This window comes from Sebastes fasciatus, chromosome 12 (assembly GCF_043250625.1).
Source record: "Sebastes fasciatus isolate fSebFas1 chromosome 12, fSebFas1.pri, whole genome shotgun sequence".
Taxonomy (NCBI): Eukaryota; Metazoa; Chordata; class Actinopteri; order Perciformes; family Sebastidae; genus Sebastes; species Sebastes fasciatus.
In genome coordinates, this window is record NC_133806.1 from 17,917,726 (window position 1) to 17,939,943 (window position 22,218).

Consider the following 22,218-nt stretch of genomic DNA (forward strand, 5'->3'; position numbering starts at 1 on the left):
TCCACCCTTATCTGTGTCTTCTTGCTCTTTACACTACATCACCACACTCCTGCAACAATCTCCCTGAGCGTTTACTGTTGCCGCGGATAGGTTTACATTGTAGATAATTGAATGCCCAGTGTGTCTCATATGCCTTGTGTGTTGGTATCACACACCGAGGGGTGTGAGAAAATGTCTGTATTTTATGCCCTGGGAATGAGAATGGTCTGGTCCACATAGCTGGTTTTCAGTGCTCAGAATAATGTAAAGTTTCAACGCCTACACTTCCTTGACAACTGCACATCTTTCATCTGCTAATGAAGATGGTGTGAAACTGTTGAAAGCTCCAAAGCAAGCAATTAAGGGGACCTTTTTTGTCAACAATGGTTCCTGATGTTTAATCTACAGTAAAGCCAATTTTTTTGTATCTTCTTGAAACTGTCAATGAAAACGTCTTTGACACCCAATTAGATTAAGATTAGATTTTCCAGATGTAAAGGCACCTGCAGTTTGTATTTTGTATCTCCTCTCCTCTCCTCTGTTTTGGGACACTCTATCCTGAGCTAATGTACGCTGCATTCTGTTTCACCAGTACAGCGGGAGTCATCAAAAACTGCAAAGAAACAGGCCACATTTCTCCCCTAGCCCAGCACTTCTGCGTGTCTGCAAGTGTGCATGTGTGTGTGTGTGTGTGTGTGTGTGTGTGTGCATGTGTCTTTGCGTGTGTGTGTGTGTGTGTGTGTGTGTGCCTGATGAGAAGAGCTGCTCAGCAATATTTAGCGTTACTGCGACAGAACAGCTTTAGGACAGAACAGAACAAGGCTCACCTTCAGAAAAGACGAAATGAGAGGCAAAGAGACACACAGAGAGGGAAAGAGACAGAAATATATAATTTGACTTTTGACGCTCCTTGATGAAACACTGTGCTTTAAGTAAGAAGAAAAACGTCAATGCCAAACACTAGAACCATCTGGATTTCCTCAGAGTGGTGAGAAAGAAAGGTGTGACCTTTTGTGGCCTTGAATTGTCCAGAAACAACACAATTCATTATAACACTCACAATAATTTGTTACTTATCTGTATTACATATAAATTGGGACCTCAGTTTCTGCACCATTGGATTTTTTTTTCACTATGTGGTGCTGAAAACATTTAAATGCTGCAGTTCTTTAAGTCAGACTCTACCAGGCAGTGTGAATGTGTGTTGTCTAAGGTCAGGGGTGATGTGTGACAATGAGTCGTGACGTGTGCATGTGTTCATATTGGGGTGTAAGGCAGCAGCCGCCTGCCTGTCACATGCACCATGCATCTTATACACACCCACATACACCTACACACACATGCACACACATGTACACAGACCAGCTGGACTGCGGCTTCGTGTTCGGTGTACAACACGTGTGTCAGCCTTCGACGTGGCACAGCATCAATTAAACCAAACAGGACATCTATCACAGGTAACCTCAGAGCAGCGTCTGACACACACACACACACACACACACACACACACACACACACACACACACACACACAATGCATGAAAACATTTCTCTCACATTCCCCTCAAACATGAGTATAAAGTTACATTTCTGAAATACCAAGTGAAGTCAATTTTATTTAAGTAGAACGAAATCCAAAATCCAAATCCAAATTGACCCTCGGTTGGGACATGGAAGAACTCCCTGAGAAAAACCCTTAAAATAAGGAAGCAACAGAGGAGGGGTCACTCTTCATATATAAGCCATGTCCCCTCACTTTCTTCAATCTTTCATTAAATAAAAACATGATTTAAAAAGTTAGTTTTTTCATTTTATTTCACTGATTGTGCTTAAACACTTTTCAAGTCCTAAATTTAATTCACTACACTTTTATTTATCACTGTATGGGTAGTTATAGGCAGCAACTTTCCACCCTTTTTAGTGCAAATTTTTCAAACTGTTGTTTTTGTCATGAGTATTTTCACACAGAACTTGAATATGCGACAAAAAAAAAATATTTAAAAAACAAATTTCAGAACTAAGTTGATTTTCTGAGCTTTTGCACCGTGAATAAAGGCATCGACCAATCACATTGTGCAGAGTTGCGCTTATATTTATGAAACAACATGGAAGCTCCGTAGTCCGAACCAAAGCGGCAAACTTTATTACTTCTTTCAACCTTGACAAAGGTTTCACAGACCAGATCCACTCTTTCTTTTCACAATAAAAGCCCTAGATACTGTATATAATATTAGCATATTCGCATTTTCGTGTCGTTTATTCATCATGCCCCTGGTGTGTAAAGGCCTTAAATCTTGCTGTTAACAAACATATATCTTACACATTATCTATAGATTGAATACATAACATCTCCTATCGCATAATCCAGACACTGAAAATCCTTTTGCAGTAAGAGATGTAAGTTATGTCTTTCACTGACATTTAGTTCTACAGCCACTGTCAACTTTGTTATACAGTGCATCTTTAAGAGCTCAGTTTGATGATGATGGATAAAGTAGGAGTGGCTTTTGTTTCTATCCTTAATATAAGGAGTAAAATGATAAAAATATATATAATAACATATGTAGTAATTATTTGTTCAAAAACTACAGTCTGTTCTCATACACCGTTTGCAGCTATACCTACGAAAAGTAATGCACTGTAATTCATATATATCCCACTATATCTACTTGTATGTACTACTATGTTTGCGGTTGACAAAAAGCAAAGAGCTAAATGTTTTTATCAGAACATTTTAAAGATATATCGCCTTTATTATTCAATCAAACTTTAACAAACTGACCAGATTAAATAATATCTATATTTGTATTACAATCCTTTTTGGGTTGCTCACAAGGCCTGCTGACAAAAAAAAAAGAAAATCTCCCATTTGTCCCAAAAATAAAGTGAGGTGCTGTTAGCGAAGTGTGAGGATGACACCAACTAGAGAACACCCAGAGCTTTTTCCACTTTTGGCTGTAATTTACACTCATGTGAGCTGCAGTGAAATAGTGTCCCTTCCATCTTTAGAAATCACTCTCACATCCTCGGTCTGATAGCGACACGATGAGTGACTCACTGTCAGTTTGCTGGTTGAATATACAGTAGATCCAAGTTTGGAAATGCCAGATGCAAATGATTGTCAAAAATCAGAACATAAAACACTTTTTTAGTAGATGACCATCTACATTTATGTACATGTGCTGAAACCTGCATGTATGTATGCTGGTTTTATTTCTGTCCATATGTGTCTGGCAGGTTGTGCGTGTGTGTTCACATGACCTCTAATGATGATGAAATATGTTGTTAATGTTGTAGGTTATTTCTGTCGACTGACAGTTGTTGTAGAGGTGGTTGTGGGTTTGTGTAAAGCCAGTTGTGCGTGTGTGCATGTGCATGTGTGTGTTTAATTGGACCACCCTGAGCCAGTCTCCAGGTGATGGAACTCATCTGCTCTTCCCCTGATTAAGGACAACAGATGGACTGGTATCACAACACACACACACGCACGCTTGCACATCGCACGCACGCACATACGCACACACACAGAATACGTTCAGTCATGAGTCATCATCAACCACATACATATTGTACAAGTCATGCGGCCTGTAATCAATACTAAATACACACAGAGTGGGATGTATCTGGCCCCTAGATATCCATACATCAAGCTCAAATGACCCAGATGCTTCATCACCACCACCACCACCACCCTTCTCATCATCATTGTCAACTACGCAAGAAAACTCCTCCTCCTGCAACAATTCTAACACAACTTCTCCGCCGTTCTTCTCCGTCTGTTTGACTGACAAATTCATTGCAGATTTAACAAGAAAGACCAAAAACTAACAAGGTGACTGGCATAGAAATCACGTTTCCTATCACCAAATGAGTCATATTTGACAACAACTTCCTAAATACTTAATATTTAATTCAGGAATATTTTTTCCTCCCGCCTGTTGACTCACAAGCAGAATCAAACACACTCTGACAATCTTTGAATAAAATGTCTTTGAAGCACATAACCTTTAGTGTAATATTAATGAAAGCACAGATTTTATAAAAAAAGAAAGAAATACAAACAGAGAGAAAGGAGGAAGAGGAACCAATCTTTACTTTTTCTATCCTTCCATAATATTGACATGTACATCTATGTACACACTGCATAGGCCTGCCAGATTTTCACTACTCATTATCGTGGCCACAAGAATTCACAAAACTATATCATAGCGCTATCTAGAGAAAATTTGAAAATAATTATAATAATAATAATAATCAGTCAAATTCATCTTTAACTTTGTTTATTGTGCATTTTGTCTCTTTTTTTTGGGCAAATAAAGTGTAGGGTGGTAGAGAGAGAGAGTGTAGACATAACTGTATATATAAAATGATATAAGAGGCGCTGGATTATTTACACAATATTATCATATGTGTATTATTAACATGATATCAATATTTTATTTTTAAATATCACGGCTTTCGTCAATACTGGTATATCACGACACCCCTAACACCACATCTTAGAACTCTGCAATAAATAAATGTTTATAGATTAAAAAAATATACACAGTAAATATACATATTTGTATCATGGAATCTATCATGGAAGTGTTTATTTTGAAAATGTGTTTATTTATTTGCGATTTCAAAATGTAATCAATAACTTAATTTCCCCATAGGGCTCCAATAAACTCTGATGTTTAATTGAGTTGATGAATGTGACAAACTCTCCCCTTCCTGTGAATACTTGATCTCTCAGTGGTTTATCTCTGTCGGTCTGAGTCATCCACTGAGCTTCCCCCTAACCTTTAACAGATGTTCAGCAGCTTTCTAACAGCCCACAAACCTGAGTCAGTGTGTACTTCAGTATACCTGCCTCATTAAAAACACAGCAATACTTTATAATCACAACTCAGTATGAGTACTTCCACACCCTGAGACTAATTAAAACATATTCATACACTGTCATTCTGGGTGTTGAACTAATAAAGTGAGATTATGAACCACTTAAAACCTGCCAGTATTCATTTTTAAGGTCCCTGGCTGCAGTTTACATAAATATAAAAAACTTGACAACAAGGTTTTAGATGGTCCGTGCCTTTTAAAATTAAATCACTACAATGCTTTATTATTAGCATATTTTCTCTTCTTTTTAAAATGTATAAGTGATATTATTATTTGGAGACTGAGAGAGACAAAAAGAAGAGAGTGAGGCTGAATAAAGAAAGTCTACATAGCAGATGATTCATTAACCTCTCAAATGATCTTTGTTGTCGTTACATAATATGGACACCGACAGAGACGATCCTTGATCTTGCAGTAAAACTTGCCGGTGAACCCAGCGTGACCCTGAGCACATATTACTCTACTCCCATATTAATCCGGCACTCACTGTAAAACACTCCATTTGGTCTACACCCATTTGCCTTCGGGGCCACATTAATGATAATTAGAGGCTCTCAGCATGCTAGTTAATATCCCTCCATATAACCCTTGTCATCATGAAGCACAGAGTTGGACGAAGAAAAAAGGACGTGCAAGAAACTCTGTGCCGTACTACAAACTTGTGTATAGTGATCTTGTGACAAATGTTAAACACATAAATATTGATGTCCAGCAAAAATATACTGTATATGTTAAACTGTGTAATAAAACTATTACGGGGGTGTTTTCCCATATATGATTCAAAATGAATCTGAATCCTAGGTATGTATTAAAAACATATTTTGTAAAAACGTATGTGATATTATGTGGTTGGTATCAGTTTGCAGACTAGCAGTTCCGGCGGTGGTAAAGTGGAGTTGCTTTGTTAAAACAATAAGGTGCCCTGTATTGATAACTGTGATGAAGATGAAACTATTGAACACTTAATTCTGGAGTTGGTTTTAATATTGATGTGAACTATAATGCAGTGATGTATGTTTTTTTTTGAGAAAATCTGTTGCAGCAAGAATTATATTGGCTGATAATACACACAATTACAGTTACAAAATAATATGGAAGACAAAGTGTGCAGTGGTCCTTCAACGAGGCACCATTTCTAGTGATGTGATTCTCAAACAAATAACTGAATTGAAAAGACAAAGAACACTGGACATCAGACAAAACAGATGCACACGCTCTAGCTTTCTGTATATTGAAGGCACTGTCCTCATCATGAGATGTTTTCTCCTCTTTGTATTTTATTGGGTATGTAAAATTTCCTTCTTTTTTTTCTTGTGTAAACTCAATAAACTAAAAAGTGAAAAAAACAAAGATAGAATACACTTAGCAGGTGATAAAAAAAATGTTATGATGATATGGACTCCAAAAAATAATAATGCACAATGGGACAATAGTTAAAAATCTGTGTTACAAGCTGCCCGCTGAATCAAATCGATGAGTGCTTTAGAAAAATAACTATTTCCATTCTTATCTCCCCAAAACATGGAGCCTCACACACACACACGCACACGCACACACACACGCACACGCACATGCACGCACACACACACACACACACACACACACACACACACACACACACACACACACACACACACACACACACAAACTAACGCACACACATGCTCAAAAAATGGAGAGAGAGAGAGAGACAGAAAGAGAGAGAGACATAGAGAGAGAGAGAGACACACAGAGAGAGAGAGAGAGAGAGAGAGAGAGAGAGACACACAGAGAGAGACAGAGAGAGAGAGAGAGAGAGAGAGACACACAGAGAGAGAGAGAGAGAGACAGAGAGAGAGGGAGACAGAGAGAGGAAGGAGGGAGAAGAAGAAGAAGTAGAATGAAAGACAGAGAGAGAGAGAGAAAGAGAGAGAGGGGGGTGATAACAGCTTCAATAAATCATCCGGGCCAGTCGCCGCTCCCCGGGGAGATGGGATGGATTAAATTAAGCACTCCCTCTACCCCTCCATCCTCTCTCTCTCTCTCTCTCTCTCTCTCTCTCTCTCTCTCTCTCTCTCTCTCTCTCTCTCTCTCTCCCTGCTCCGTATATAAACAGCCAACAGCTGATCGCGAGACGACACACTCACCGGAACAGCTCTTGGACGCAGCAGAAAGAGAGAGAGAGAGAGAGAGACCGAGGGGAAGAGAGAGAGAAGAGAAGAGAAGAGAGAGAGGGATCCAGAAAGAGAGAGAGGGGACGCTGTTGATCCACTCGGCCGCATGCAGGGACTCTTATTATTGTGATTGTTTGTTTTTTTGTACCGACCTGAGTATAAGTCGTCATTACCGGGACTATTAAGGACTATATCTGCGGCAGAGAGGGAGGAAGGACAAGCCTCCTGACATTATTTCTCTTTTTGAAAAGCTTCCAAAATAGTCCTCTCTTTTTTTTTTCCTCCCCTCTTATTTTCTCCTCCTCCTCCTCCTCCTCCTCTTCCTCCTCCACCCTCTTCTTAAAAAGGAGCACGCGCCGCAGGGTGCCTTGCACGGCTTGTTATTTTGTTTTTTTTATTCATTATTATTATATTTGGACAGCTCACGAGCTGGTCTACCCGTGCGCAAAGAGTGCGACAGGCGCGCACCCACCTCCAGGAGGGAGCTGTCCGGTGCTGAAGTTGCATTTCTCCTCATCTCTCTGCATGGACGAGGACTAAAGCAGAGGACAGTCTAGAGAGACAGAAACAGAGAAGGTGGTTTTGAACGTGTATGGACGAGGACTAAAGCAGAGGACACAGTCAGAGAAAGACAGAGACAGAGAAGAAGACAAGCGGTGTGTTGAACGTGCAACTCTTTCACCGGATCAACTCGTGCGTCTTCTCCAAACCTCTGAAGCCAATCTCTCCTATCAGCACGCTGGCCAGGCTGTCGGCAAGCGGCTGTGTTTGTGTGCGTGTGTCTGTGTGTTTGTGAGTGTGTGTGTGTGTGTGTGTGTGTGTGTGTCGCGACCACCATGCCAAGGTCTTTCCTGGTGAAAAAGGTGAAATTGGATGAATTCGCCGGAGCGGATTTGGAGAACGTGTACCGCAGGACAGACCTCAGCCTGCGGCTCCGTGACAAAGGTAGGATGCTGCTGCTGTACTGTAGGTCAGACTGATGCTGCTGCTGCTGCTGCTGCTGCCTACACAGAGAGCACTAACAGGTGTCTCACAGACAAGTCAGTCTGACAGAGGAGGAGGAGGAGGAGGAGGAAGAGGAGGAGGATGATGACAGGCAGGGAGCCTAACAATGCTGTTTCCAAATATAAAGCTTTAGTTTTTGTGACTAAGAGGTGGATTTACCTGTTGTACCCTGGAGGGATTCCCTCTGATTGATCTTTAAAAATGTATCCCAAATATACAGTTCACACATGGAGGACTCATGGTGTGTCAATAGTTCAGTTTCAGTCTTGCATTTGTTTTTTTATTTTATTTTATTTAACCTTTATTTAATCAGGTAGTACTCATTGAGATTAAGAATCTCTTTTGCAAGAGAGACTTTGCCAAGACAGCAGCATTTAAACATACATTCAGACGCCACAACATAAAACAAATGCAAAATAAATACATAGCATAATATCATACAAAACATGCATGTACCTGTTCTTATAATAATGCCATATTTCCATACTTAACCTGGTGCATCTGTAGCTGTTCCATATGTGTTGCTACCTGTAGGATGATGTGGGCGTATACTTCAGACAGATAAGTAGCCTCTAATCATTGATTACAGAACAACAGCAGACAGCACAGAGTTATTACCTTTCTGATGGATAATAAAACGCTTCACAGCCTTGCACTAAGCAGTCCATTTCAAAAATAAATATGACTTCAGAGACTGATGAGATGAGATGAGATGGACGCGGTAAAACACTGAAGAACTGCCAATCTCAACAACCACTACACCCTGCTATAACCACACCGCATCTAACACTTCATTTACTGGGAGTATTTAAGATAAAGCAGGCTTGATGGAAGCGTTTGGTCGGTTGAAGGGAGCTGAGTTGCCACTGGAGCGGAAAGGTCACTTGAGAAATCAACCAAATCCAGTGCATCCTCCCATGTTTCATTGATCTTGGCTCATAGTCAGTGGGGACTTTTCCCCCCTCTACGCAGGCTAAGTAAGGTTAAAAGAGATAAAGACTGGACAGCGGTTATTAATATCTGGTCCACTTACACTTGTTTTTGGGGGAATTAATGAAGGCTCCCTGTCTGGACATGCTGCAGGCTCAGTGGGATGCTTCTGATGTTGCATGAGACCTAATTCCTGTTGGTTGGCTGTGGATGTTTCATACAGAAAATAAACTGATAAACAAAAGCACAACACTTCATGTTTGATAACAGTTTATAGCGTTTTATAAACTGTACAGTATTGTCCACTAAGGTGCAGCACAAATAAGTCTAGCTCTCCTTTACGTAACAATGCTGTGGCCAGAAACATTACCACCAGTGGCCCATAACAGTGTTTTTTTCTTGATTGCATATAAAATTATCCCCATCATTTTCTGCATGAGGGTGTTGTGTGTGTGCTCCATGTCCAGGTATATGCCTTTCCCATTTTTGCAGAGTCAGCAGATTTTTTTGCAGGATGATATCTCGCCTAGATTGAAGATTTAAATTTTTTTAATAAATGCTTTGTATGCCTACAATAGCTGTCATAAGCCTATTATACTGTCACAATATCACAAAACCAGAATTGGCATTCCTGACTGCTCTTATCTCACTTTACAGTCACAGATGAACTGTTGAATATGAGTTCATGGTGACAGATTCTGAATGGAAGTCACATTTCTATTCAATGGGATTCATTATTTTTGGTATAATTGTTGAATATTTTTATCTTATAATAACATTTTTAGATTTACTCTTTAGGGAGTAACAAAAGCAGGGCCCTGTTGCAATTATGTGATTCATTGTTTAGTGCTGCCTCTTTGCTCCTGAAGCTGTGAACTTCCTCGCGCCCTGTAACCATGTGCGTCACATTTTATTTGAAAAAAGAAAACAGAGATGCCTTTGCCATGTAAATGCAGCCCCTGTTTTGCTTCCACCCCAATGTCACTGACACGTTGCTGCACATCAACATGTGCATTCCGTGTGCAGTCTTGCCTGCATTCCCATAAAGCACAAAAGCTGTCAGCGGTGTATTTATAATGTCGAGGTTAACAAGCCCTGCTCGGCTTGACACGCGATCTGCCACCTCAGCAGCGCCGTGCACCGAACGCTGCCTGTCCCAGCAGCCACCTTTTGTCTCCATCCCTAACATCTACATACAGTATACAGCACAAGCTCCTCTACCCACAACGCCACGTTAGGAACAACTCTCTTGCTTGAAACGAACCGGCTTTTGGAATAATTTATATCCCACTCGTGTTCCGTGCGCTGTGTGTGATGGGACTGTGTATTCAGATGGGATGCTGTGGCAGATATGTGGTAGCTGTTATTGTATGCAGACAGATATGTGGTGTCACATGGAGCGTGTTGCTTCTGCATCTTACTCTAAAATCCTCTGAGAGTTCGGATTAATAATAACAACATGCATTTCATTAGGAGAAAAAAAAAGTAAAAGTAAAAGAATGCATGTTTGGATGATGCATTGCCTTTACATCATACACATATTTAATTGACAAATACTTAAAAATACCCCAAAAAGAAACAATCTCAATGTAGAATAGCTGTTTTTTTCCTTACTTTTGGTTGGCTCAATGCAGATGTAACTTCTTAACAAGTTGTATGATGGTACTGGGTATATGTTAGGTGTATAAAGTTCAATAAAATAGTCTGCGTTGCTACTATTATGTAAGCAGTGTCACAGGTTTTGTTAATGGATGCCTGCGTTCAGGAACAGTTTAGTCTGCATTGAAGCTATTAATCTATCAAAACAGTGTTCATTCAAACCACCAAAACAAACCTATGCTGTCACACTAATAATAGATTCAAAGACAGTGAGCACACATGTTGTATGATCACACAAAACAAACAAATGAGCAGAAAATAACATGTGTGTAATGACACACTTGTAGATTCACACTAAAAAAAACCACATGTTTAGACTGACTGCCAGATAACGAAATCTATAGGTATTTCATAATGTGTGTAAATGTGCTAGTTAGTATGTATTTATGTACTGTATGTGCATTTCTATATTTAGAAATATGTATATATGTTCTCATTATTATGATGCCCCTGAAAAACATACGTCAAACGTGAAAGAATTCACATTTTTTCCCCAGTTTATAAAGAGGGAGACGTAGCATCACCCAACCAGCTCATATATATCTATATACTGTTATAGAAGAATGAGTTTCAGTAACTTTACTTTGCCCAAAAGGCTTGCCGTGCAACTCTTCAACCCCCTGATCTGTAAAAAGCCACCACACTGACTGAGCGTGTGCAGCAGCAGCAGCATCCTCGCTGTCACTGTGCCATCGACCTGCAGCGCGCTGGATCTGTCCGTGGTGCTGATGCTCATTTTCACAGCCTAAATCAGCTTTCTCAAGTTCAGGGTCGGCCTGTGTTCATTTATCATTCTCAGAGGAAGTGTTTAAACTGCAACCTTTGAGAACTGAGAGGAAGTATATTGCTGAATTATCTCTGGACTAATACTGCAGGTTTTTCTTTCACACTCCACTACTGACCACAGGTGTTCAGGAGAGAGACAGATGTTCTGTGTTACAATAAGCCAGTTCAGACTTTAAACATGTATGTTTAAAGTTGCTAAAAGTAATTGCTGCTTTACTGATTGTGAGTTGAGAATCATCCCATACTACTTATGCAGAGTAAATGCAGGGAATTGGACTCGGCCATAGTTGCTGCAGTATTACTGCAGGTACATAGTGAAGGACTGTGGCTACCACAGTATTCTGTGTACTTTTACACCTGACAGGTGGCAGCTTATTAAAGTTGTTATCAGTACATTCAGAGTGAGAGGAGGACAGTAACACCTGGGTACTATATATATATAACCACAGATGATCTTGTGGTTTGGATCAGTGGGCAATCTCCAGGTCTGAAAAGTGAAACTAATGTTGAAGTGCCTTAAACTTGCATTCTTTCTAATATCCAGCAGGGGGCGACTCCTCTGGTTGCAAAAAGAAGTCTGATTGTATAGAAGTCTATGAGAAAATTATCCTATTTCTCACTTGATTTATTACCTCAGTAAACATTGTAAAAATGAATTTATGGTCTCAATTGCTAGTTTAGAGTCTTCTTCAATACAGCATGATGTTCATTTAGTAAATTATGGTCCCATTTAGAGTCAAATAGACCATAAAGCAGGGTTTGCTTTAAGGTGTGTTATTGACAGGTCGCTACCTCGGCGTTGTCCGTTCTGGGTGTTGTCTGTGTTTTCGTGTTACAAATTTTAACATTTTGGTCGTCTGAAATGTCTTCTTCAGCGTTTGGTTGTACTTATCTCCACCTTCTCATGTTACGTAGGGTTGCAAAAACCAACATGGAGAAGGTCAAAAGCCAAGATGGCGACGGCCAAAATGCCGAACTCGAGGCTTCAAAACGGCAGTCACGGTGATTACGTCCACATCTTATATACAGTCTATGGTTAATATGTCTTGGAACTGCATGTAAAGGTGCTGACCTAGGATCAGATCTTCTGTTTCACCTACTGCGTTGCCAATCTGAACTTTCCTGCTCTTTCAGTTTAAAGGAAAAAATGCATCCGGTTTCTCAACACATACAGAACTGTGCTGCCTGTCATGTCAGCGTTTGTGTTCATCCACAGCACTTAGTGAACAGCTTAATGGTGTTTCTACATACAAGTTACTGGTTGAATGAACAAGCTGTTCATGTCATCCCGTCATCTCTGTGTTTTATAATAAATGCACTCAAGTGGGATGCAGAAACAGAAAAAAAACACCTTATAGGGCGAGCTGTAGATCACTAATGAAAGTTGTTTACATCACTGAGCAAGCATTTATTCAATTCCGCACATTCAAACTGCTGGTCAGTTGACCAAAATCGCTGCATTACTGTCTCTGTGAAGAAGGATAAGCTTGAGAAAAGAGGACTATCTGATTTCACTCAGTTCTTCCTGTCCAGCTGGCTACAGCAGTTTAATGGCGTTAATCCAAACTTGTTAGACAGACATGTGCAGCAGAGAATGTCCACATTTCCTACTGCTATATGAACCGTGGGTCTCTGAGGTGGTGGAGCCGAATTTTAGCGCCTGTGCCCCTCTGTGACTTAAGATAGATTTAATATAGCAAATGTACTTCCTATCAAGTTATGTAACGGCTACATCAGGGACTAATTCTTTAGTCTGATCTGTATGTCTTTGATTCCCATGCCATGATTTTATATTAACTTCCACCTCAGCGTTCTACAACCTCACACTGTTTTCTTTCTTCCCTGTCAGCTGGTTACATCAGCGACTACATCAGCCCCGTTGTGTATGATGGCGAGAGTGACGGTGGGATCAAGGTACCCTCCCCGGACCCCCTCTACGATGGTATCCACAGCGACTACGGGGCCCATGACTCCGAGTCCCCTGACAGTCCCGGCTCAGAAATCACCGACGGTTACATCAACGGAGACGCCGCCGTGAGCGAGGGTTACACAGTCGACGCCTTCTACATCACCGACGGACGCTCGAGGAGGAAAGCTATCAGCAGTCCCCGAACCATCCAGAGGCACACCTGCAACGAGTGCGGCAAAACCTACGCCACGTCTTCCAACCTGAGCCGGCACAAACAGACACACCGCTCGCTGGACAGCAAGCTGGCGAAGAAATGTCAGACCTGCGGTAAGGTGTACGTGTCCATGCCCGCCATGGCCATGCACCTGCTCACCCACGACCTCAAGCACAAGTGCGACGTGTGCGGGAAAGCGTTCAGTCGGCCCTGGCTTTTGCAGGGCCACATGCGCTCTCACACGGGCGAGAAGCCGTTCGGGTGCGCCCACTGCGGGAAGGCCTTCGCCGACCGCTCGAACCTGCGCGCTCACATGCAGACCCACTCGGCCTTCAAGCACTTCAAGTGCAAACGCTGCAACAAGACCTTCGCGCTCAAGAGTTACCTGAACAAGCACTACGAGTCCGCCTGTTTCAAAGGCCCCTTCTCTCCTCTCGGCCCCCTAGATGCATGACCCCCGGCGTAGATAAAACAACGGACAAAACTGCAGACATAAATTACCATTATCCTTACAAACTCAACTGCAGACACAAACAATCTATTTTTGGTCAGAATACGACCTTGCTTTCCCCCCCTCCCCCTCTCTCACTTTCTCCCTACCTTGCTTTCCCTTGGAGCCTATTCATGATGATGAAGATAGCACAATTTTTCTCCTTGAGATTTGCCCACTTAAGGATTTAACTGATCTACGCATGCACTTCCTTAAAAAAACTCTTCACCTCCTCTTCCTCGGTCTATTCTGGATGGAGACAATAATACTAACACGGCTTCCTTCTGGCATTTAGATACAGTATGGCATCATATATTTTGGGACACTGATGATGATGATGAGGATGATGACAAAGACAATAAGTAAGCCTATAGCTACTGGGTTCCTCCCTGCACTGAAACGCAGTGAAAGAGTTTCTTTCCTTCTGATTTTGTTTCTTGGGGGACTAATAGTAATAATAATAATAGTAATAATAATGATACTAATAATGTTCTGCTGCACCAAGTGACCATATTCTCTCCACTACTGAGGTAAAAATACTATTTATTTATTTATTTACTTATTTATTTTAGCATTTTTTGCCTTTTTTTATTTGTTGTATGTTTATATTTGATTTGATAACAATGAAATGATACCGTTGACTTATTTGTTGCACTTTAATTTCTATATATGTATGTAGGATATTTGCCAACCTCTTTCTATCACTACAGGCCAAAGCATATGTCACTTTTTTGAGTACTATTTTTTCCTATTATGTTGTTTACCTTTTTTTTGTATTACCGTTATTGCATGCAAAAAAAAAATATTGAAATCTATGCCAACATCATAAAAAGCTTATGATTTTTTGCCAAATTCCTATAGATAGAACCTGAGGGCAATATTTTTCTCTTGGAGCCTCCGTAGGACTCTTTAAAAGCAATAATCACCTAATGCATGGTATTTTATGATGAAGTTATGAAGTATTACCTACTACTGTATAGCAGTTAAAATCAGGTATGTTTTACTTCACCTATAGTCATAAACAGAAAAATACTAATATTACAGACATCAGGGAACATGCCAATGTAGTGTTAGAGTATCAAAAAGAAAAAAGTCCTGTCTTTCCTCTCTTGTTATGCACTGCCTGCCTCTTAGTGAGTAGAACTAATGTAGGATGTAGGCTAGAGAGGCTGGGATCAGCTGCCTGCTGGGTGTGAGGCCTATTGTAGGATAACTATAACCCTGACACACATGTGCTTAGCTAAGCATGAAATACGCCTGCTAACAATAACCAAGGGAGGCCTAACTTTGGATTGGACCGCTCAACATTTTTTACTCAGATTGGATGATTGGCCATTCATGAGAGTTCAACAGTTTAATAATGGTTCTGGGATGTTAAAATGGCACTTCAACAGACCTTTTAATAACCATAAGAGACATATTTTTGTCCTGATACAAAGAAACATAACACATGGTTAATACAGCAATCAGATTGGAGAACTTTGCAATGAGATGCAACCCAAAAATGCCAGTAAGAATATGGTACTTAACAACTCTCAGTATGCTTTCAACAGCAAACCAAGTCAACGTTTGGTGCATTGTTGAAGTTGGGCCGAGGTCGACTTTAAATGCAATGCATTATTCAACTACCCTTCCAGTGCACTTCCAAACCATAAAGCGTGCATTCTTAAACCACAGAAAAAGCAGCACTTTAGCTGGATGGTCCGACTGCAGCTTAACTGTTACAGTCCAATAGATACATTAGGCCAAGTCCTGATTATTCTGCAGTAGGCCCCATCTAATCCTACTGGGCCGACCATGGGCTAACTCTATGAGTGACATACCTACAGACAGGCTAACTCTAATCAACCCCACCAAACCGTAGATGGTTTAACCTTTGACCTGGGTGGCCAATACCAGTGCTGCTGAACCCAGTTCTCTGCAGCTCAGAAACCTTTTCTACAGATTCATGGAGCTTCCTGAGAGACAGACTGAGGACACACAGATCTGCACAAAACATGTTTATATGCCATATGTATTTATTGTAACTTTGCATGGACACACATGCGCACAAGTGAGCACACAGTGCCTGCTGACGAGCTGTCGTGAGAGACACACAGGGAGAGTCTGCGTCTACAGTCAAGCTTCCAACAACTGAAAAGACATGCGTTTAATATTCAGATGTGAATCTCTGACAAAGGAAGTTTTGATAATTGCAGTGCTTCCTCAGACACGAGATTACTCAATAAGAGATGGGGTTGACTGATATCCAACACCAAGGGACAAAAAGAGAGTCTGCACTGATAGATGGACCCATTACCTAATTTCAGAGATAAAGTTATAGGACCTGTATGACATCGAAGGTGGTCAGATCTGTTCTGAAGTCAAAAAGTCAACATGTTCTAATGAAAGACTTGTGTTGCAGGAGATACAATCTATAAGTCTTTTACAAAGAAGCTTTTAAAAAAATAAAATGTAGCTCACAAGTCAGTAAAGAAAGAGGCAGTTAATGTTGTGACTGGATCTATCAGTATGTGAGTCAGCAAATTACAGGTCTTATCTCTCTCCCTGATGTGTGAACGAGATTTGAGCTGCAATTACTTGAATTGTATCAGACATAGAGACACATCAGTCACAGAGCTTCAACTTGTTAGGGCTAAAATGATTGTGTTTGTCTTTTTATCAGTTATTTTAAAGCCTTAGCCGAAATACTTACAACAACTATACATACAAGTAAGTAAAATAAAACATTACATTTGGTGCTTAAAAACAAGTTCTACACAAATACAAAATTAAAAGCACAAGTTTGGCAAAGACACCATATATGCTTCATATTTCTCAATGCATCTCAGAGACTTCGACCCCACCCTATAAATAAGAATACACCACTATTTTAACCACCACCTGAGATTTTATTTCTCATTTCCATCTGAATGAGAACAAAAAACTTAATAACACAATTTCTACTGTAGCAACAGTATGACGGGTACAAAGTTGCAGAGAGTCTCTTTGGCAGCGATGTCTCTGTTTACAAATTGTATCATTGTGTATTAAAACTCTTTGCAACGTTGCACTGCAGTCCAAACGTCTTAAGGGTATTTGGCTAAAGTTGTTGTTGGGTGGCTGTTTAGTGGTTTTGAGGCAGAAAAGCTGCGTGTGTGCGTCTGTCTGACTGTGCGTCTGTCTCTGGGTGAGCTCCAGGTCTGTCCTCTCTAAGCACTTCCATTCTTGTCATCTCCACCTTAAAGAAAGTAGCACAATGAAACTAACTAGAATTCAGGTAGAGAAGAATTAAAAACCTTGTACTAGCTTGACCTCTCTTCTTTTTTTGTATTTCCAAGTTAAAGAATGATGATAACCTAAATAATCATTTATTGCAAGAGGGTTTGTAAAGAATCCTTTGGATTGAGACATTTTTACTGCTGTATAGTGATATCTAACACACCTTATCTCAGGAGGTTTGGCTCTCTGTTGCAGAGGGAGGATCTCCTGGGTTTTTTTGAGCCAGAATTCAGACAATGTAAGCACAATGAACACAAAGCATTTTGTGGCACTTCATAATAAAGAATAATCTTAACCAACCAGGGTCATAGTTTTGTGTCTTGTCTTGTTTTAAGATATAATAAAGTATTCTGTCAATTATAATCAATACACACAGCAGTATTTTACAATACGAGCAGTATTGGACTGTGGCTGCTATGCTGCACTTGAGTGGTGAGTAATATTTTCCTTTTAAACTCTTTTGACCCCTATAATTTATCTTCTGTTTAAGTAGCTTTTAAAGCAATCCATTCAAATAAAGTAAATGTACCTTTAAGTCAGAAGAGTGTTCATTTACATAGAATAACACTCAACTCTGCACTCCACAGCCCATACTTTGTATTAGCTTTGTCAATATTGTATGTTTAAAGAGGGACCGGGCTAACACTGGTGCAAAGAGAGCTCATTAGCACTCTTTAGGCTGGAAGCTATCTACCAGTAATGGGCTGCCTGGATGGCTAAATACAGCAGTTTGTTCCTTCCATATTTGGACATTTAGCGGCGGTTAAGTAGGGTATCACTTCAAGCCCCTTTGTTCCCAATCTGAAGTATTTCTCTTTAACCTTAATTATGGAACAACTAACGTTAAAGTTTAGGAAAAAATGTTCTTAGATATTTATTAACTTCTAATCTTTTATTAGGTTATTTGTTCATCATCTAGACTCTATACTATCACTGCTGCTCAATACAAAGATTATATTTTACTATATACACACACACACTGCACAATACACACACAGTGGTGGAAAGAGTCAAACAGGGAGGTGACAACGCAGTAAGAATTGGATAAGTTTTGTCTTCATTACTATAAATTCTAGGGCTGTCCTCAACCAAAGAAATTCTTAGTCAACTAACACTCGTACGATTTTGTCAACTAATTGATTAGTTGATTAATCAATAGATCTGTAAAACTGAGTTTCTCCACAAAGACTCACAGAAAAGCACCACTTTAAATTTGTGATTACCAGAGATGTGCTCATAAGTGTCTTAGAAATAAGTCATTCGGCATGAAGAAAGCATAAAAAATTACTAATTGATTAAAGAAATATTAGTCGGCTAAGACTAACATAACCAATTAGTCCACTAATCGACTAAGTAAGGGGGGCAGCACTAGCAATTTGTGTAGGCACAAATCCAACCTTTTCACTTTACAGCATTTGCAAGGACTTGCTTTTTGTAAAAGTGGTAAAGTGTGAAGAACGGCAGGAACATAATGCTGCTGTTACAGAAAGATGGAAATTGAAAAACACTGAAGGAGAGTTGAAATCGAACACTTCATGGACCGAAACCTTAATTGTTTTTCCTCAATAACAACGATAAAGAAATGGAAACACAAGGCCCTGATGATGTTTCTGTGTCACACTCAGGGTCACTTTGTTGTTGTCATCCAGCGTACAGAACAGTACCACAAGTGCTCTGTGGGCTTCCGGTGACATTGATGCAGCATGGGAAACTGACCAACTAACCTTTATCTTGCGGTGACTTTGAATTAAAGGTGACCTGGTCAGGCATCATTTCAGCTGGACCTCACCTCATAGAAACAACTTTTCGTGTAATTGGCAATTTGGAGAGCCTCACTGCAGAAGCTTTATTGCTAGTTATTGAGCTCAAGACAATTTGACAGCTCTCTGTAAACGTACACGACCTATACCTAATGTTGTCTTTTTTCTTTTTCTTTTGTCGTCATCAAGCCAACTTTTAGTGATGACATTCATATCTAGTATATTATTTTATTCTGAAATGAGTTTGTATGATCACCTGTTACATCATATGCAGTGGGTATCCCATCCTCTAGTGGAGTTACAGTCCAACCTTACTGTTTGCTCCTCGTGCTCCCAGACTGTCTAAATCTATTGTTGCTATGCCAACACTTGTGGTATCCAAGGCAATAAACCATCTACAGTATCTATAGTAGTAAACTATCTGAACTGCCTCAACAAAGACACAATGCAGCACTCTGCAGCTTTATGAAGTGCAGTATATTTCCCGACCCTAACCAGAAAATTGGTTTCACAGCCGCTGCAAAAAGACAGAAATGTGGCTGCCCACGTCTATGAATCACCTTCTCCTCCCTCCTGTCTTCAAACTCCTCCTTTTCTCCTCATCTTTGTGTTTTCCCTCTCATCTTTTCACCTCTGTTCCACCTCTCCTCACATCTGGTTTTCTCTCCCCTCTACCTCCCTCCTCCCTCCCCCCATCTCTATCACCTGCCGGCTTCTTCCTCCCATCTCGCTTCCTCCCTCCTGCGTGCTCTTCCTCCAGCCACCTCTCTTCTTTCTCTCTCCTGCCAAGTCAAACCAGGCCATCAAGCCTTTGAGGACCTGAAAGTCATTTAACTCCTGGTAGATAATAAGTCTTAGAATATAGCTCCTCTCAGATAATAAGCTTTATCACTTGATTGCTCTGCACGCTCCCTACTGTCTTTAGATTCATGTCCGGGGACCTACTCAGGCGAATCACACTATTTCCTTCCTGGCAAGTCAAATTAACACTCTCTGTGTGTGTGTGTGTGTGTGTGTGTGTGTGTGTGTGTGTGTGTGTGTGTGTGTGTGTGTGTGTGTGTGTGTGTGTGTGTGTGTGTGTGCGTGTGTGTGTGTGTGTGTGTGTGTGTGTGTGTATCAACGACTACTCATTACAGGGAATGAGAGATTGCTGAAGGTGCAAAATAAAATCAAACCAGCCCAAAGGTTAGCTTCCAGTGTCTGGTGGAAATAGTTCAGATTTAATGGTCCACAATTGTGACATAAACCTCTTTATTTAACCTCATGCTGACTTTAATTTTGATCAGCTTTGATAGTCCCTCAGAAACTTCACCTGTCCTCTGTCCTATCCTGCTGTTTTACTTTCACTTTGAACTCCTCTCTCCTCGGCTCCACATGTCCTCCTCTTCCTCCTCTCATATCTCCTCTGTTCTGGCCTCACCACTGAACTCTTATCCCAAACTAGAGGTGTAAATAACAAGTTTCATCACGATACAATGTTATATTGATTCTTTGGGCAACAATACAATATTTGCTGAGATTAAAAAGCCACGATACGATTATGATTCGATTTAATTCCAGAGCCTGCGATCGATACGAGACGATATCACATGTCCATTTAACACAATCAGTTACATAAAAATAGACCTCTATATAGTTCACTATAAAGTACCACATTTCTCATGTTTGAGGGCAAAAGTTTTTTTAACAGTTAAGAATTTCAAAATAAAAGCGTATCTTAAAGATGACGATGTGTATCGATGTTTTCACTTTGCGTCGATGATATTGGATCGTTGATCTTTGAATCGATACATCGGTTACACCCCTATCAAAACCCCTATATAAACCATTCCGTTATTAGTATTTTACTTAATCCTTAGATAGTACCTGTTGATAGATACTGCGATGAAATGACAGGAAAGTAGACAGGAAGTAAAATAAGAAAACTTTTCCAAACTCATTTGGCTGATTGAAAATGTGATTTAATTTGCTGAGATTGTTTCAGCCTTCATTTTTGGGACTTGACTTCAAATTGCCCAGAAAACATGCAGATGATAATCTCAAAACAGCACGAGAGCTTGTAAGGAGATGACTGTAAGCATGCCACTGTAAGTAAAAGCTTGTTTTGGAGGTTTTGCTGATGCAGGTGTTCAGAGAATTATAGTGAGAAGACACGAATAAACACAGTATAAGTGTATTCATGACAAAAATGACCCAATTTTGAAAATCCTGAGTTAAAATAAAGCAACTTAACCGGCTCATTTAGGCTAAGCTGGTTGTCCCCGACGATGCCACGTTTTAAGGGTCACATCAGGTGTCAGAGAGCAGATGTTCAACAATGTGATGTCATGGCTAATAATGATGACCTCAGATGTGTCTGTGATCAGCTGTGGGATACGTTTTGCAGGTTGAGAAAGCAGAAATTTAATGAGCACATCAGTCATCCTCTCTCTCGTTCTTCCCATTCCCTCGCCTCTCATTGTGTCTCCTCTCATTCATGTCACTCCTCCTCCACCCCAACCTCTGTAATATTAGGCCGAGCAGTAATAAATCCAGCTTCCTCTGGGTTCCATGATGTCATCTGTCAAAGCAGGCATCATTATGTGCTTTATGAACTAAGTCGTGCCATGCTGTGCTGGGATAGCGCTTATCAATTTAGACCAAGTCCAACTGAAATTAAATTGCATTTTTTTTGCTACAGCAAACATATCTGGTCTGTAAACTCCTTGTCATTTTCTCCTTTGAGAAAAAAAATCTTAAACCAAAAAGGGGATATTTATATTTTATATATTTTGGTTTGGCACCCCCTAGTTTTGCATTAATTCTATGAAATACCGGAGTACCGTTCCAGGAACTGCGCCGGGCTTTGATGCAAATTTTCGTAGTGGCCAAACGGTGGTAATACAACTTCAGTATCCGTCATGTGATGCCATTGGGCCCATAAAGACTTTTTCCCATTGACTTAAATTGGGAAAGAGACGTCTGTAACTCAGCGGATAATTTTTTTTGAGGCAAATCAAAATCCCAGTACGAACACTTGAATAACCCTTATTTGATGCGGAAGATCGGCAGATGATTTGGTTACTTTATCACTCGGCAGTTGCACAACTGAGCAACTCTCATAGGAATGAACGGGAGCCTACAACGCTGTATCCAGTTCTCTTTATACATCCATGGTACCGTTACGTACGTCTAAGTAGATGGCGCCTT

At 40.4% G+C, this 22,218-nt stretch overlaps 1 protein-coding gene and 1 long non-coding RNA gene across 3 annotated transcripts in view; one reads left to right on the forward strand and one right to left on the reverse strand.

Moving 5' to 3' along the window:
• LOC141779111 (uncharacterized) overlaps window positions 1-22,218 on the reverse strand; it is a 181,954-nt gene that overhangs the window by 37,186 nt on the left and 122,550 nt on the right. The window lies entirely within an intron of this gene.
• LOC141779109 (transcriptional repressor scratch 1-like) lies at window positions 6,942-17,585 on the forward strand. The gene is made up of 2 exons (XM_074653770.1): window positions 6,942-7,960; window positions 13,245-17,585. The coding sequence occupies exons 1-2, from the start codon at window positions 7,852-7,854 to the stop codon at window positions 13,970-13,972; spliced, it is 837 nt and encodes a 278-aa protein (XP_074509871.1). The 5' UTR covers window positions 6,942-7,851; the 3' UTR covers window positions 13,973-17,585.

Excerpts from the sequence above, each read along its gene's own strand:
- LOC141779109 (XM_074653770.1), top strand. The coding sequence starts at position 7,852 with ATGCCAAGGTCTTTCCTGGTGAAAAAGGTGAAATTGGATGAATTCGCC. Across the intron at positions 7,961-13,244 it reads CCTGCGGCTCCGTGACAAAG|CTGGTTACATCAGCGACTAC; the intron begins GTAGGATGCTGC and ends CTTCCCTGTCAG.